Source organism: Mobula birostris, unplaced genomic scaffold, assembly GCF_030028105.1.
Source record: "Mobula birostris isolate sMobBir1 unplaced genomic scaffold, sMobBir1.hap1 scaffold_1092, whole genome shotgun sequence".
Classification (NCBI taxonomy): domain Eukaryota; kingdom Metazoa; phylum Chordata; class Chondrichthyes; order Myliobatiformes; family Myliobatidae; genus Mobula; species Mobula birostris.
In genome coordinates, this window is record NW_027274133.1 from 105,698 (window position 1) to 123,658 (window position 17,961).

General features: G+C 47.3%; 1 protein-coding gene across 1 annotated transcript in view; it reads right to left on the reverse strand.

Moving 5' to 3' along the window:
• The window catches only part of LOC140192292 (cilia- and flagella-associated protein 45-like), a 29,279-nt gene extending 22,105 nt beyond the window's left edge, over nucleotides 1-7,174 (reverse strand). Inside the window, exons 1-4 of the mRNA XM_072249953.1 lie at nucleotides 7,032-7,174; nucleotides 4,050-4,194; nucleotides 3,399-3,569; nucleotides 65-243 (exon numbers count right to left, since the gene is read on the reverse strand). Of these exons, the coding sequence (XP_072106054.1) occupies nucleotides 65-243; nucleotides 3,399-3,569; nucleotides 4,050-4,194; nucleotides 7,032-7,108 (572 nt within the window). The 5' untranslated portion in view covers nucleotides 7,109-7,174. The remainder of the gene's footprint in view (nucleotides 1-64; nucleotides 244-3,398; nucleotides 3,570-4,049; nucleotides 4,195-7,031) is intronic.
• Between the last annotated feature and the right edge of the window lie 10,787 nt (nucleotides 7,175-17,961).

A 17,961-nucleotide genomic window follows, 5' to 3' on the forward strand; every position in this document is an offset into this window, starting at 1 on the left:
CTCAGTCCATTCTCTCCCCCCATTAACACTTCTCTGTTGTCATGACCTTCTCCTCACCTCTTACCTCAGTCCATTCTCTTTTCTCTTGTACTCGATCTCGTCCTGCATCTTTAGAGCTTTCTGACGATCCACCTCCATCATTGTGTCCAGTCGCCTATCCTCTTCCAACATCTCCTTTGCAATCTGGTCCTTCTCAAGGATCTGGGCATCACGGATCGCGTGGCATTTGGCTCCAAAAATGGTCTAAAGAAAAGAATCACACACACAATCATTGAGAGTGAAGCCTATCACATGGGTCACCCTCTCCTTCGTAAGTTCAAGTTCGACCAAACATCATTCCTCAGGAGCCAAGGGGAAAAACACAATACATAGTCACACAGAGCACACAGCACATATAGTTTTGATAGCACATGCAGCCACAGAACACAAGTCCCTGAATTCAAAGTTCGAAGTATTTTTTAAATCTATGTTCATACAATGTATGTCACCATAACAACCCTGAGATACATCTTCTTGCAGACATACTCAGAAAATCTGAGAAGCACCTAACAGGACAACCAACCAAAGTGCAAAAGACAACAAACTGCAAATATCAAGATAAATATAAAAGAAATAATAATAATAATGAATATAAAAGCAATAAATATTGAGAATATGAGATGAGGAGTCCTTTAAAGTGAGTCTATAAATTGTGGGAACAGTTCAGTGATGGGGTGAGCCTGATAGTTGAGGGGTAATAACTGGTCCTGAACCTGGTGGTGCAGGTCTTGAGGCTCCTGTATCTGCTTCCTGATGACAGCAGCGAGAAGACAGCATGGCCTGGGTGGTGAGAGTCCTTCATGATGGATGCTGCTTTCGGCGACAGCACTCCATGTAGATGTTTGGGAGGAGGGCTTTACCTGTGATGGACTGGGTCATATTCACTACATCATGTTGGATTTTCTACTCAAGACCATTGGTGTTTCTATACCAGGCTGTGACGCAACCAGTCAATATACTCTCCACCACACATCTATAGAAGTTTGTCAAAGTTTCAGATGTCATGCCAAATCTTCACAAACTTCTAAGGAAGTAGAGGTGCTGTTGTGCTTTCTTCATAATGACATTTACATGCAGGGCTCAGGAGAGGTCTTCTGAAATGCAGACACCATGCAATTTAAAAATGCTGACCCTCTCCATCGCTGATCCCCTGATGAGTGACTCATGGAGCTCCAGTTTCCTCCTCCTGATCTCAACAATCAGCTCCATTGGCACTGGAGTTATACAAGAGGATAGTCACTGAGGCAAGTTTCCACATTCTTCGGTACTGATATAACTGAGGCCTGCTTAAAGCAGGTGGGTACTTCAGACTGCCAAAGCGCGAGGTTAAAGACAGTGGTCAACACACCAGCCAGCTGATTAGCACAGGTCTTTCATACTTGGCCAGAGCAGCCATCTGAGCCAGATGCTTTCCCTGGGTTCACCTTCTTGAAGGATGCCCTCATGTCAGCCTCAGAGACTGAAATCATAAGGACATGGGGGGTGTGGCAGATCGTGAAGGTTCCTCCATGTTTTGATGGTCAAAGCGATCATAGACGGCATTGATCTCATCTGGAAGTCAAGCCCTGTTGTCACCTATGTCACGTGGTTTCTCTTTGCAGAAGGTGATCACATTCAAGCCCTGAGCATACATCCTTTAGTCTGGAATTACCACTTCACCCATGACATGGCTTTCCAGAGATCATACCTGGACCTCTTGTACCTTACTTGATTGAGAGACCCAGATGCCACTAATTGGGCCTCAGCATTTGCAGGTCTCATGGGTACATCTAGGGCTTCTGATGAGGGAAGACTGAATGATTTTGTGAAGACATACTCATCTGCGACTGTTTTTGTTTGAGTGGCATGACCTGAAGGTTGATTCACACAGCAGTTGCTCATCTCACACTGGGACAGCCGCAGACAAAGGCAATCCAGCTTGTATTCCAGGGAGAGCAGTCCGCCCCCAACCCAGCACAGAGCCCAGTGTGCTCGCCATGCCTCTGCTCTCTCCCACACTGCCTTGGGCACCTCCTTCCCTGGATAGCTGTAAAAGATGACACCGCAGCACGAGGTCCTCACCAACACCCCCTCTTCAGACTCCTCACTCTTCCAGAGCCACTACCTTGATCTATAGCCCTATCTCACACTGCCACTTAGGGCCTCGTCCCCTCCCTCTGCTTCTCAGGCCTCGTCCCCTCCCTCACACCTCCTCTCAGTGCCTCGTCCCCTCCCTCACACCACCTCTCAGATCCTTGTCCCCTCCCCCCGCCTCTCAGTGCCTCGTCCCCTCCCTCACACCATCTCTCAGAGCCTCGTCCCCTCCCTCACACCACCTCTCAGAGCCTTGTCCCCTCCCTCACACCACCTCTCAGAGCCTCGTCCCCTCCCTCCGCCTCTCAGAGCCTTGTCCCCTCCCCATCACCACCTCTCAGTGCCTCGTCCCCTCCCTCACACCACCTCTCAGTGCCTCGTCCCCTCCCTCACACCACCTCTCAGTGACTCGTCCCCTCCCCATCACCACCTCTCACAGTCTCGTCCCCTCCCCCCGCCTCTCAGAGCCTCGGCCCCCTCCCCATCCCACCCTGCTCTCCCTCACACCACCGCTCAGGGCCTCGTCCCCTCCCTCCGCCTCTCAGAGCCTTGTCCCCTCCCCCATCACCACCTCTCAGAGCCTCGTCCCCTCCCCCGCCTCTCAGAGCCTCGTGCCTCGTCCTCTCCCTCACACCACCTCTCAGAGCCTCGTCCCCTCCCTCACACCACCTCTCAGCCTCGTCCCCTCCCTCTGCCTCTCAGAGCCTCGTCCCTTCCCCCCGCCTCTCAGAGCCTCGGCCCCCTCCCCATCCCACCCTGCTCTCCCTCACACCACCGCTCAGGGCCTCGTTCACTCCCTCACACCACCTCTCAGGGCCTCGTCCCCTCCCTCACACCGCCCCTCAGAGCCTCGTCCCCTCCCTCACACCGCCCCTCAGAGCCTCGTCCCCTCCCTCACACCACCTCTCAGAGCCTCGTCTCCTCCCTCACACCACCTCTCAGGGCCTCGTCCCCTCCCCCACACCGCCCCTCAGAGCCTCGTCCCCTCCCTCACACCACCTCTCAGAGCCTCGTCTCCTCCCTCACACCACCTCTCAGAGCCTCGGCCCCTCCCTCCGCCTCTCAGAGCATCGGCCCCTCCCCATCCCCACCCTGCTCTCCCTCATACCACCCCTCAGGGCCTCGTCCCCTCCCTCACACCGCCTCTCAGGGCCTCGTCCCCTCCCTCACACCGCCCCTCAGAGCCTCGTTCACTCCCTCACACCACCTCTCAGGGCCTCGTCCCCTCCCTCACACCACCTCTCAGAGCCTCGTCTCCTCCCTCACACCACTTTGCCCTTCCTCACCTGGTTGATCTTTCTGATCTCGTCCTCCTGCTCCAGCCGCATGCTGTTGGCTTTCTCCAGCAGGTAGAGGGCCCTGTCACGTGCCGCCTCCTCCACATCAGTCAGCCTCTCATTCTTCTGCCTCTCCATCTCCTTGGCCCGGATGAAGCCTTTCCGAACAGCTGACGACTCCTGGTTGTAAACACGGGCAAACAGGGCAAGTGATGGTGGTAGGAGTGGCTCACAGCAGGGGGAATGAGAAAGGGAGATTGGAGTGGCGGGAGGAGCAGAGGCTGAGAGGTGAGGGGGGTGAGGGGAGCGAGGGGGTGAGGGGAGGTGAGAGGCGGTGAGGAGGGGGTGAGGGGGTGAGAGGGGGTGGTGATGGCTTGGGAGAGAGGTGGCAAACTAGGGAGGACAGAGCAGGTAACAGGCAATGGCGTGCTGAGAAGGGAGGGTGCAACAAGAAATAGGAGTTGTGGAGAAAGTGAGAGAAAGAAAGCTATTGGCAAGAGATTACACACGGAATGGTGGAGGAACTCAGTAGGTCAGGCAGCATTTATGGTAGGTGAGTGAACGGTCAATGTCTCAAGCTGAGACCCCCTCTCTGCCGACAGGGTGTACAGGGGAGGGGTACTGTGGTCTTTGTGTGTCATTGATGGGGCTGTCACCTACCGCAGCTTGCATTTTCTCTGCTTCAATGGCTTTTCTCATGGCGTGCCGCTCCTCCTCACTGACTATCCGGGACTCTGCCTTTATTCGCTCAAAATCCACTGGACTCATGACCAGTGTCTTGCCCGATGGGTCCTCTGAGGGGATACTGGCATGGAGACAGAATGGGAGAGGGGAAATGAGTGAGAGAGGGAGGAGCAGGCAGTGGCATACAAGGAGGAAGGTTGCAGAAGGAAATAGGAAGAAAAGTAGTTTCAGGGCAGGGTGAGATTGACAGGGGGTATGAGGGGAAGAGAGGGGGAGGGGGAGGGGGGTACTGAAGGAGATGGACCAAGGGAGAGAGTGGGGATCTGGAGATGAAAGACAGGAGAGGGAAGGAGGGGCAGGAGAGGGGAAGAAAGGCAGGAGAGGGGAGGGAAAATGACAGACGGAAGGCGGGGTCTGGAGAGGAGGAGGGGCAAGTGAATAGAATGGAGGTGTATGGGTGTTGGGAGGACTTAATGAAGAGGAAGGGAGGGTAGTGAAGGGATTGTTGGAGTGGGTAGGTTGCATTTGTCTGGATTCTGGTTAGGAAAGGGAGGGAGAACGCTGACTGAGGGTGTTGGTGGAGGGGTGGAGGTAATGGTCTCGGATGGGGCTGTTAGATAGGACCAGGAGAAGGGAAGTAGAAATTACAGAGGTAGAGGGGAATGGATGCAAGGAGAAGGGAGTAAGAAGAGAGTGAGAAGGCAAACTGAGAGAGGAAGGGGGAAACTGGGGTGGAGAAAGAGAATACGAAGAGAAATAGGAAGCATCAGGAAAAATTGAAAGAGGGAATGCTATATGGCTGAGAGAGGTAGAGTACAGATGGGGCAGGAGCAGATGTGGAAAGGAGAGGGTGGGTAGGAGAGAGCATGGAGTGAAAATGGAGGAAAATGGTAGGGTTGAGAGGAGTTTTAGTGGGAATGGGGTGACAGTGGGCAGCAGCAGAGAGGAATTGGGGTGGGAAGGGCACACTGGGAGATTTAGAATGGAGAGTTGAAGAATTGGGACAAAAGGGATAAGGTTAGGGGAAGAAGAGGTAAAGGTGGGAAAGGTTCAAGAAAGGTAACAAGGATAATCTTTGGAATTATAGACTAGTGAGTCTTACACCAATGTTGTACAAACTATTAGAGAGGATTCTTAAATACAAGATCTACGAGCTTTTGGAGAAGCGTAGTCTGATTAGGGGTGGTCAACATGGACAGGACGTGCCTCACAAGCCTGATTGAATTCTTTGAGGATGTGACAAAGCACATTGATGAAGGTAGAACAGTGGAAGTGGTGTATATGGATTTTAGTAAGGTTCCCCATGTTAGGCTGATTCAGAAAGTCAGAGGGCATGGGATCCAGGGAAGGTTGACTGCGTGGATTCACAGAATGCAGAGGGGGGTTGTAGATGAAGCGTATTCGCCATCGAGGTGGTGACCAGTGCTGTTCCATGGGGATTTGTTCTGGGACCCCTGCTCGTTGTGATGTTTGTAAATGACTTGGAAGAGGAAGCAGAAGGGTGGGTTAGTAAGTATGTGGATGACACGAAGACTGGTGGTGTTGTAGTTAGTGTAAAAGGTTATCATAGGTTACAACAGGACATTGATAGGATGCAGCGTATCAGTCCAGTAAATCATCAAGTTATACACTTCGGAAGGTCGAACTTGAAGGCAGAGTACAAGGTTAGAGGCAGGATTCTTAGCAGTATGGAGGAACAGGGGATCTCAGGGACCACATCCACAGACCACACAAAGTTGCTGTGTAAATTGATAGGGTGGTTCAGAAGGTGTATGATGTGTTGGTGGATTGAGTTCAAGAGCCACAAGGTAATATTGCAACTCTATAAAACACTGCTTAAATCACACGGAGTACTGTGTTCAGTTCTAGTCGCCTCATCATAGGAAAGATGTGGATGCATTTGAGGGGGTGCCGAGAAGACTTACCAGGATACTGCCTGGATTAGAGCATGTGTCTTATGTGGAAAGGTTGAGTGAGCTAGGGTTTTTTTCTTTGGAATGAAGAAGGATGAGAAGGGACTGGATAGAGGTGAATGAGATAATAAGAGGTAAAGATAGAGTGGACAGCCAGAACCTCTTTCCCAGGGGGGCAATGGCCAATTGAAGAGGGTAATTTTGAAGGTGATCGGACAAAAGTACAGGGGGATATCAGAGGTAGGTATTTTAAAAGAGAGTGGCACGTGCTTGGAATGCACTGCCAGGGATGGCAGTGGAGGGAGATATATTAGAGACATACAAGAGACTCTTAGATGGGCACATACTGTCGATGAAAGAAAACTGGGAGGGAGGGAGGGGTTAGATTGATCTTGGACTAGGTTAAAATGTTGGCACAACACTGTGGGCCAAAGGGCCTGTATTGTTTTATCACAAACAAGAGAAAAATCTGCAGATGCTGGAAATCTAAGCAACACATGCAAAGTGTGGAGGAACTTAGCAGGCCAGGTGGCATCTATGGAAAAGAGTACCTGCCAGAGGGTTTCGGCCCGAAACGTCAACTGTACTCTTTTCCATAGATACTGCCTGGCCTGATGAGTTCCTCCAGAACTTGGTGTGTATTGGTTGTATTGTTCTATGTCAGGTTGTAGGGGGTGGACATATCAGGACTGTGTGAAGGGTAGTATGTAGGGAAAAAGAAGGAGCAGTTATGGGGAGATTAAAGGCAAGGGACAGGCCTCGGGGTGGAGAGGTCTGGGGTGAAAAAGCATGTGTGATGAAGAGGGATGGGGGTAAGTTAGGAAGGTAGAAGGAAGGGCTGAAAAGGGCAAAAGAGATGCAAATGAAATGAATGTGATGGTGTAGGAAGGGGAGTGTGCAGGATGGAAAGGGATGTGGAGAAATACTAAGAGTAATATACAGGCAGTAATATTATCCTCTGTATATTATTGATGGTAATATACTGAGCAGGAGGTCAGGAGTCTCCCTCACTACCTTCCCTCCTCCCCCAGCCTGCCTGTCTTACATGAGGTCCCGGACATGGTCCTTGGTGATGATCCTCAGGCTTTCAATTGCCTTGGTGGTGCCGGGCACAGTCTGCATCACCTTGGCCAGGGCTTGGTCAGAGCAGGGGTCAGAGTCCTGAGCCAAGTGCCCTGTGGGTGCCGTCCTCTGAAAGACAACGTGTGTCAACAATGAAAGATGTTGTTATATAATTGTTCTTTCTTTGCAGCTTAACTTTCTATTGCCTGCTTGTATTTTATATAATTACCTATGTATATGCAATTGTTCTATGTGTCCAGTAGCTATTACATTTCTTTCTATTATTCTGGCAGCTTCTTGGGTATCACATTATTTAAATACGGTTAACGCTTACCTACGCATTTGAATGGAATGTTTCTTATCTATGGTATAAGAAGAGCAGAGCACATTGGGTCACCATCTATTCTCTTCTTTGTTCTCCTTCCCCATCTGTCACTCTCTCCTCTTCAACCTTTGTTCTCTTAGAGCTTAATAAAATTATTGTGAAGCAACAGGTTTTGTGTCTCAACCTTGACATCTGAAAGAGCCTTGGATCAAAAACATCAGGATGCTACAAAGCCCACCCACCAACTTACTCAAACCTGCCCCACAACCCACCACCCTCACTCATCATCAACCTCATCCCAACCACCTCAGAACAAATGGAGGACTTTTATTCCAAGTCTGGCCACTTGATGGATTCTCAGCACACACCCTGCCAATTCTCCCAACAGGGCAAGGGAATCATATCTCACTGTTGGAAGAAATGGCACTTGGGGGACGAGTGAAGAGCTGGCACATAATAGCACCACAGTCAGCCAACAGATTACACATATGCCCAGGGCACTCTGAATGACTGTACACTCAAAACCTGGCTCACATGTGAGCACACACACACACACACACACACACACACAAACACACACACACACACACACACACACACACACACACACAGTAATGTACCTGACTTGCTCTCTCATTGAAGCAGTCTAAATCCCTTTGCATTCTCTGTGTTAATAGAAAATGAGATTCGTTTTCTTACGGCCACTCACAGTAGCAAAAAAGCAGATACAATAAAATTAGTAAAATCTATACACAAACAAGACTGACCAACAACCAATGTGCAAGTGTGGGCCAAAGTAGAAGTATTTCAAATGTCGTTAACCACGGGTAGGGACTGGAGGATAGTTAATACTGTCCCCTTCTCAGGAATTGTCTATTGTCTATTGAATGGTTCCAAGAATAATCCAGGGAACGGACAGGATATATAAGCATTTGGAAGGGCAGGAGCTGCCTATGGATAGTCAACATGGCTTTGCATCTAACCAATTTTACAGAGTTGTTTTTGATAAGGTTACCAGGAAAGTCAATGTAAGAAAGACTGGATATTGTCTTCTTGGATGTTAGCAAGACCTTTGACAAAGTCCCACATGGGAGGCTGATGTAAGAGGTTTATTCACTTGGCATTCAGCATGAAGTAGTAAATAGGATTTAACATCAGCTTAGCAGGAGAAGACCAAGAGCGTGCTAGTAGATGGTTGCCTCTCTGACTGGAGGCCTGTGACTAGTGGTGTGCCGCAGGGATTGGTGCTGGGCCTTTTGCTGTTTGTCATCTATGTCAACAATCTGGATGATAATGTGGTAAACTGGATCAGCAAATTTGCAGACAATGTCAAGATTGTAAGTGTCGTGGACAGTGAGGAAGGCTATCAATAATTGCAGTGGGTTCTGGACCAGCAGGAACAGTGGGCTGAAGAACAGAGATGGAATTTAATGCAGACAAGTGTGAGGTGTTTAACCTCTGAAATCTTTAACCTATTTCTTCAGCAGTGTGTGGTATTCACCTACTGCTTCAATTACACCAGTGCCCAAGAATAACATGGTGACCTGTCTCAATGACTATCATCCAGTAGCACTCAAATCCACTGTGGTAAAGCGTTTTCCGAGGTTGGTGTTGAAACACATCAGCTCCTGCCTGAGAGGTGACTTACATCACCTCCAGTTTGCTCACCAGAGCAACAGGTCCACAGCAGATCCACCTCACTGGCTTTTCACTCAATCCTGGAACATCTGGACAGCAACGATACATACATCAGGATGCCCTTTATCAACTATAGCTGATTCAATACCATCGTCCCCTCAAAAGCTTCAAGAGCTTGGCCTCAATACCTTATTGTGCAATTGAATCCTGGATTTCCTCACTGGTAGACCACTGTCAGTTCAGATTGGCAACAACATTACACACATGACTGTGAGGCTAAGCACAGCGCCAATGCCATATTCAAGTTTGCTGATGATACTACTGTCGATAGCCGAATCAAATGAAAACTGGGCGTCTCTGGAAACGCGGCTTGTTAGCCCCTTGCTAACATCCACTGGACTCCACGGCGAGGAACCCACCATCTTTAACCTTCGTAGGTCTTGGGTGTAGATGACTTTGGTCCTGTCAAATCCGTGAGGTGGAGAAGTCTCACCCACTCAAACCCCAGTTTCTGTGAATGCTGTGTGATTTACTGCCCCCAGCAATTGCCTGTCAGCAAGAAGTAACAGATTGTACACTGCATACGATTAATCAGAGGTATATTTAAGAACGCTAACTTAAGTTACAGTTAGTAAAGGAAAGAAAAAAACCAAAAAGGACCCATTATACATTAACAGTCACATGTGCACGGTGGAGCTCAAATCTTGAACTTGACTGTAAATCACACACCGGACTCTCGGTCTATGTGAAAGCACACACCACCTTCCGAATGTCACTCGAAATCCATCTTGAACAAATGGGCTCTCCCGCGAGAGTATTAGTCCTTCCTCCTCAAAGCCATTCATCTGCACAAAGCACCTTGTGCAACAGGGATGGCATCCTCAGCCATCTTCCCTTCTGTCTCCTCCCAGCTCCCGCCACAAAGACCTCCCCTCCCAATGTTCTCTAGAACCTTCTCCCAATTCCATCATCCTGATTGGTTGACACCACATTCCTAAGTTGAACAACAAGCCTCTTATCTCAGCCCAAACCAACAGGCTGAAAGCAGAACAGACTGCTCTTACAGAAATGCTAAAATAAAATACCTACAGCATAGCTGTAAAAATCTTAACCAGAGTGTTACACAAAGGTGGTGATGAATTAGCATACTGGAGGGAGATCGAAAATCTGGCTGAGTGGTGTCATGACAACAACCTCTCACCAAATGCCAGCAAGACCAAGGAACTAATTATAGACTTCAGGAGAAGGAAATCAGAGGTCCATTAACTGGTCCTCATTGGAGGATCTGAGGTGGAGAGGGTTAACAACTTTAAATTCCCTGGTGTTATTCTTTCGGAGGATCTGTCCTGGGCCCAGCATGTCAGTACGATTATGAAGAAAACACGGCAGTACCTCTACTTACTTAGAAGTTTGTGGAGATTTGGTATGATATGTAAAACTTCAACAAACTTCTGTAGATGTGTAGTGGAGAGTACATTGATTGGCTGCATCACAGCCTGGTATGGAACCACCATACTCTTGAATGGAAAATTCTACACAAAGCAGTGGTTATGGCCCAGTCCATCACGGATGAAGCCCTTCCAACCAATGAGCACAACTGCATGAAACACTGTTGCAGGAAAGCTGCATCAATCATCAGGAATCCCCACCACACGGGACGTGCTCTCTTCTCACTGCTGCCATCATGAAGAGGTACAAGTGCCTCAGGAATTGCACCACCAGATTCGGGAACAGTTATTATCAGCCTCTTGAACAAAGGAGATAACTCAGCTGCACTTGCCCCATCATTGAAATGCTTCCACAACCAGTGCTCACTTTCAAAACTCTTTATCTCATGTCCTCGATAGTTATTACTAACTTGTTTATATTATCATTCCCCTTTTTGTATTTGCACAGTTTGTCATCTTCTGCACTCTGGCTGAAAACCCTCACTTGGCAGCCATTCATTGATTCTGTTATAGTTATTATTCCGTAGACATTTTGAGTATGTCCACAAGAAAGTGAATTGCAGGGTTGTATGTGGTGACATACAAGTACTTTGATAATAAAATTTACTTTGTACTTTTATGTTGCACTTTGGGAGGACAAACCAGGGTAGGACTAACCAGAGCAAGTGATAGGGCAATAGAGCAGAGGGATCTTGGAATATGGATAAATAATTATTTGAAAGTGGCATCATAAAGAAAGCTCAGAGTACTGAAGATAGGATTTAGGAGGTTATATTGAAATTTATAAGGTGTTGGTGAGGCCAAATTTGGAGTATTTGTGTACAGTTCTGATCGCCTACCTATAGGAAAGATATCAATAAGATCAAAGGAGTACAGAGGAAATTTATAAGGGTGTTGTGGGTCCTGACGAATTGAGTTAGAGAGAAATATTAGGATTTTACTCCATGAAGCATAGGAGAATGAGGGGAGATTTGATAAAGGTATCCAAAATTATAAGGTATATACTGTAAATAGAGTAAATGCAAGCAGGCATTTTCCACTGAGGTTGGGTGAGAATAGATTTAGAGGCATCGATTAAGAATTAAAGGTGAAATATTTTAAGAAAATCTTGAGGGTGAACTTCTTCTCTCAGGAGGTGGAATGAACTGCCAGCAGATGTTTGGATACAGGTTTGATTGCAACATTGAAGAGGTATTTGGATAGGTACATGGATAGGTGTATATGGAGCTTGATGGGCTAGGCATGTACTAGATGGACTGAACTACCAGTTTCTGAGCTCTTGTGCTCTATTAATTTACGGTTGTTCCCCATAAGGATAAATTTGAATGAACTGCTAGTATGGTACATTCTGTGCATCGTTATCTGTGTAACTATGGAGATTGGATTCAAAGGGGGAAGGGGGTGGATGGAGGAGATTTAATTCCTATTTTAAACATTCATTGTTTTAATTTAGATTGAAGTTCTCTTGTACCTATGCTAAAATTGCAGTAGTCAGAGTCATACAGCATTGGTCCTCCAGTCCAACTCACATAGTGAGCTAATCTCATTCGACCTTGAGACATAGGAGCAGAATTAGGCCATTCAGCCCATCTATTTCCTCAACCATCCACCATGGCTGATTTTTTATCCCCCTCAACCCAATTCTCCTCCTTCCTCTATGCAACCTTTGATGCCCTAATTAATCAAGAATCTATCAACCTCCGCTTTAAATATACCCAATGACTTGGCCTCTACAGCCATCCATGGCAATGAATTCCACAGATTCGCCACCCTCTGGATAAAGAAATCTCTTCCTATTTCTGTTCGAAAAGGACATTCCACTATTCTGATACTGTACCCTCTGATGCTAGATTCATCCAGTTTAGGAAATATCCTCTCCACATCCACTCTATCTAGGCCTAACAATATTCAATATGAGGAAACTAATCACAACTCTATTATCAATAGGGATCTATTCTTAGTAGGGGTAGTGAAGAGAATGTAGTGATTGAAGGCAGGATAGTTAAGGGAAACTAATATTCTCTCTGTAGCTATGAGTAGGAAGCTTGAAGAGCCATGTTAAGAGGCCAGTGCCAGGATTAAGGACAACCCCTTAGGACTGGAAAGGACCTTGAAAAGGAAGAGGAAAGACCCAGATGGAGAAGAGTCAGAGTCATGGAATCAAAAAGGATCCCCTTCATACCCTCTTCTCATTACTACCGTCAGGGAGGAGGTACAGAAGCTCCACAGGAGAGTATGATGTGTCCACTGGTAGGTGAGACTGGAACTAGGGGGCATAGCCTCAAGACTCAGGGGGAAAATTTTAGCACAGAGATGAGGAGCAACTGCTTTTCTCAAAGAGTGCTGAGTCTGTAGAATTCTCTACCCAATGAAGTAGTGGAGGTTACCCTCAGCAAATATACTTAAGACAAGGTTGAATAGATTTTGGCATAGTAGTGGAATTAAGGGTTATGGGAAAAAGGCAGGTGGGTGGAGATGAGTCCCTGGTCAGATCAGTCCATAGCTCGACGGGCCAGATAGCCCACTCCTGCTCCTAATTCGTATGTTCTTAAAGTAGCCATTCCTAAAACATTGAGTTCCTACAACTCATTGTTTTAGGAACAGCTTCAACCCTGCTCCAGAGACTAATGTGTGTGAAAATTCTAAGAATTTCATGTAGACATCAGCAGTTTCCTGAGATATTCAAACTGGCCCTCTGACTCCAACAATCATTCCACAGTCAAAGTCTCTTAGATCACAGTTCTCCCTCCTTCCACTGTTTGGTCTGAACAACTGAAGCTCTTGACCATGCCCACATGCACTAAGTTGCTGCCACAGACATGGTCAAGATGTTCATGATTGGCTGATTAGATATTTGTATTAATGTACCTAATACAGTTCCTTAAGGTTGTTACAGTCAGGACTGGGAATGGGGACAAGCTCCCACTACCTATTAAATAATCCCAATGGCATGCACCTCAAATGGCCTCTGACAACCAAGTCCAGTTCCTGGCCTTCATGTGTGGCTTAGATACTAAGCTAGTGAAACCATATTTACTGACAGGAGAAAGGGCAAAGGTGGGTTACTGTTGCCTTAAAATCAGTTGCTTGGGCAGATAGGGCTCATCAGCCGTGGCTGGCAGCTTATCAAGGAGAAGGAAAGCTCTGGTCTCAAACCTCCACTGCTTTGTGTCTATACCCATTCATGGCAATGGCTTCAGGAGGAAAACGCCATGGGAAAAATCCAGAGCAGGAGTCTCTAAGGCAGTCCTACATTTAGTCGAATGCTGACTGGCAACTCCCGGAACGCTGCTGGTACCAAACTGTATCTGAGCCCACCATTCCTTCGGGTTCATCAGATGCATGAAGAGGGGCAACAGCTTGCTCTCCATATCATACTGCCCAGGCTTGCATATCTAGATAGCTAGGGCACAACGTCCATGGTCAACCCTGGCCGTTGGAGACCTCACTGTACCAATAAAGTGGCCAGTGAGAGTACACCAGGAAATTAGGTGTACAGGTAACAATAATCACAGTGGGTTTCAGGCTGTATATAGAGTGGACACACTAAATTTACAGTATCACTGCAGGGAATGAACCTGTACAGTGTATAATAATATCCTACATGGGTATGGCAAAGAACCAGTGAGGAAAGAGACTATATTTAATCTGATATTGCATAATGAGCAAGTCAGTTTAAGGACCATTTAAAGATTGTGATCATAATACAACAGAATATTTTGTTTCATTTGAAAGTGAATTAGTCCCGTCTGAAAAAGGGTTTTGAATCTGTTTCTCCCGACTGACAGGTCTAGAACCATGAGGCACGGTCTGCTATTAGATTGTTTCTTGTCCAGCCCTTTACCTTTTCCATCTATCAGTTCCCAGGTTCTCACGTCTTTCCCACTCCCCCTCCCCCCACCTTTCCCCTCACTGGCTTCACCTGTCATCAGCCAGCTTGGACTCCACGGATGCTGCCTGACCTGCTCAATTCCTCCAGCTTGGTCTCCTTCCCCTCCCCCACCTTCTTATACTGGCTTCTGTCCCCTTCCTTTCCAGTGCTAGTCTTGGACGGAACCGTCAACTGTTATTCCACTCCGTACGGGATGCCTGACCTGCTGAGTTCCTCCAGCATTTTGTGTGTGTTTCTCTGAATATCTGCAGAATCACTTGTGTTTAAGTAAAGAACAATTTGGATTGAGATTTGGAGAGGTTATTCACTCAGAGTAGGGTGATTCAGTAGGCAGCAGAGGCCCACACACTGAAAGGTGACGTCCATCGTTAAGGACCCCATCACACAAGTCATGACTTGTTCTCATTGCTACCATCAGAAAGGAGGTACAGAAGCATGAAGGCACACGCTCAATGATTCAGGAAGAAATTCTTCCCCTCTGCCATCTGATTTTCAATGGACACCGAACCCAAGAACACTGCCTCACTAACACGAGAAAATCTGCAAATGCTGTTAATCAAAAACAAAACATACAAAATACTGGAGGAATCCAGCAGCCAAGCAGCATCTACAGAGAAAGTGTAAAACAGTCAACGTTTCGGGCCAAGACCCTTCGTTAGAACCTGATGAAGGGTCCAGCCTGAAACGTCAATCGTGTACTCTTTCTCCATCGATGCTCAGTCAGTTTGAATCATCTCCTCCGCAATCTCCATCAGCATAGGACAACCACAGGGATGTGTGCTTAGCCCCCTGCTTTACTCCATTGACACCTGTGAGTAAGCAGTGGAGCACCCTTTCAAACAAGCTCATTCAGCTCCGCTATTCGCAAGGATCTCGACAGAATATCTTCCCTACCAAATGCAATAAGCATATACAACAGTTCATCTCTGTGCGACAGGAGAACACACTTCACAGTACAATAGTCTGTTTTATTTTTTGTACATTATTACTGCACATTGGTAAATTATTATTTTGTATATTATTATTCTGTACTTTATTATTAGTATATTTATTATTATTATTGCTAAGTGTGTTTTTAAATGCTGCTGCAACGAAAAGATTTTGCACTCGGGTCAGTGAAGTGCTTATTATTACTATTATGACAGCTGTGTGGCTAACTTACAGCTCCAACACCATATACATCTTTGCTGATGGCACCACAATTGTGGGTTATATCAAAGGACGTGATGAATCAGCATACAGGAGGGAGATTGACAACTTGGCTGAGTGGTGTCATAACAACAACTTCTCACTCAATGTCAATAAGCCCAAGGAACTGATTGCAAACTTCAGGAGAGGGAAACCAGAGGCCAATAAGCCAATAATCATCAGAGGATCAGAGGTGGGGAGGGTCAGTAATTTTAAATTCCCGGGTGTCACTACCTGTCCTGGACCCATCATATAAATATTATTGCAAAGAAAGCACGACAGCACCTCTACTTTGTCAGGAGTCTGCAGAGATTCGGCATGTCATCGAGAGCCTTGGCAAACTGTGTGGTGGAAAGTGTGCTGACTGGCTGGATCACAGCCTGGTATGGGAACACCAATGCCTTTGAGTGGAAAATCCGACAAAAGGCAGTGGATTCAGCCCAGTACATCACAGATAAAACCCTCCAACCATTCAGCACATCAACATGAAATGTTGCTATTGAAAAGCAGCATTCATCAAAGATTCACACCACCCAGGCCATGCTCTTTTCTTGGTGTTGCCATCAGGTTGAAGGTACAGGAGCCTCAGGACTCACACCACCAGATTCAAGAATAATTACTAACCCACAGGCTCTTGAACAAACTACACTCATTTAAGGACTCATATCTTGTTATGTCCTGCTCATTATTTATTGCTATTTATTTATATCTGCATTTGCTCAGTTTGTTGTCCATTGATCCTGTTTACAGTTACTGTTCTATAGATTTGTAAAGTATACCCTCAGAAAAAAGAATCTCAGGGTTGGATGAGGTGACAAGTATGTACTCTGATTATAAATTTTACTTTGAACTTTTGTATTAAACCTGATACTGCACTGATATACTTAGGAATGATACGTGGACACAAACTGTCAAGCGGCACATGGAGAGAATGGAGCCCTGGTATTGAGAAAGAGGTTTAGTCAATATCTTTTGAAATGGTTTGAAGGGTCATTCTTCTCTCCTTTGTCTGTTTCTTCTCTGAAGGCATAAAGCACATGTTGGCAAATGAAAACCTACATTTAAAGGTATAACAGCAAATCAACAACTACTGCATGAAGAAATAACACACAAATATTTGTTGTACTCTACAATGTACCTTTTAAAACTAACAACATCAGTGTGAAGTGGTTCAGCAAGAGGGTAGTTACGCAGATATTAACTCAGGTAATCCTCCTAGGAGAGTTGCAGGAATTGGCAGAGCAAGGTTGAGGTGCTAGGGACTTCGGAACAGAAGCTAAAACTACCAGCCAGGCTCTAGAGAATGTGCAATGAAACAGAGGTGGGAGCCAGGGAATGGAGGTTGCAATGGGGTGCGGATTACAGAATGGGAACTGCTGGCTCAGGAAAGGAAAGGAGAGCTCGGGGCTCAGGAATGAGCTGATGCATAGATCTGGGCATTTCCAAAAGAGTACTGGTTCAGGGGGTTTGTCAATGGGTATTGGATCAGGGCATCCGTCAATGGGTAATGCAGCAGGGTGTCCGTCAACGGGTACTGGAGCCTGTCAGTGGCTACTGGATCGGGGGGGTCTGTCAACGGGTATTGGATCGGGGGGTCTGTCAATGGGCATCGGATACGGGCGCCTGTCAACGGGTATTGGATCGGGGGGTCTGTCAATGGGTACTGGATCGGGGGGGTCTGTCAATGGGTACTGGATCGGGGGGGTCTGTCAATGGGTATTGGATCAGGGGCGTCTGTCAACGGGTATTGGATCAGGGGGTCTGTCAATGGGTATTGGATCGGGGGGCCTGTCAATGGGTATTGGATCAGGGGCGTCTGTCAACGGGTATTGGATCCAGGCGTCTGTCAACGGGTATTGGATCGGGGGGGCCTGTCAATGGGTACTGGATTGAGTGGTCTGTCAACGGGTATTGGATCAGGGGGTCTATCAACAGGTATTGGATCAGGGGGCCTGTCAATGTGTCCCGGATCCGGGCATCTGTCAATGGGTATTGGATCAGGGGGCCTGTCAATGGGTATTGGATCGGGGAGGTCTGTCAATGGGTACTGGATCGGGGGGTGGGGGGGCCTGTCAACGGGTATTGGATCAGGGGGCCTGTCAATGGGTATTGGATCAGGGGGGTCTGTCAACGGGTATTGGATCCGGGGGTCTGTCAACGGGTATTGGATCAGGGGGTCTGTCAACGGGTATTGGATTGGGGGGCCTGTCAACGGGTATTGGATCGGGGGGCCTGTCAACGGGTATTGGATCAGGGGGTCTGTCAATGGGTATTGGATCGGGGGGCCTGTCAATGGGTACTGGATCCAAGCGTCTGTCAATGGGTATTGGATCAGGGCGTCTGTCAACAGATATTGGATCGGGGGGGGGGGTCTGTCAATGGGTATTGGATCGGGGGGGGGGTCTGTCAATGGGTATTGGAT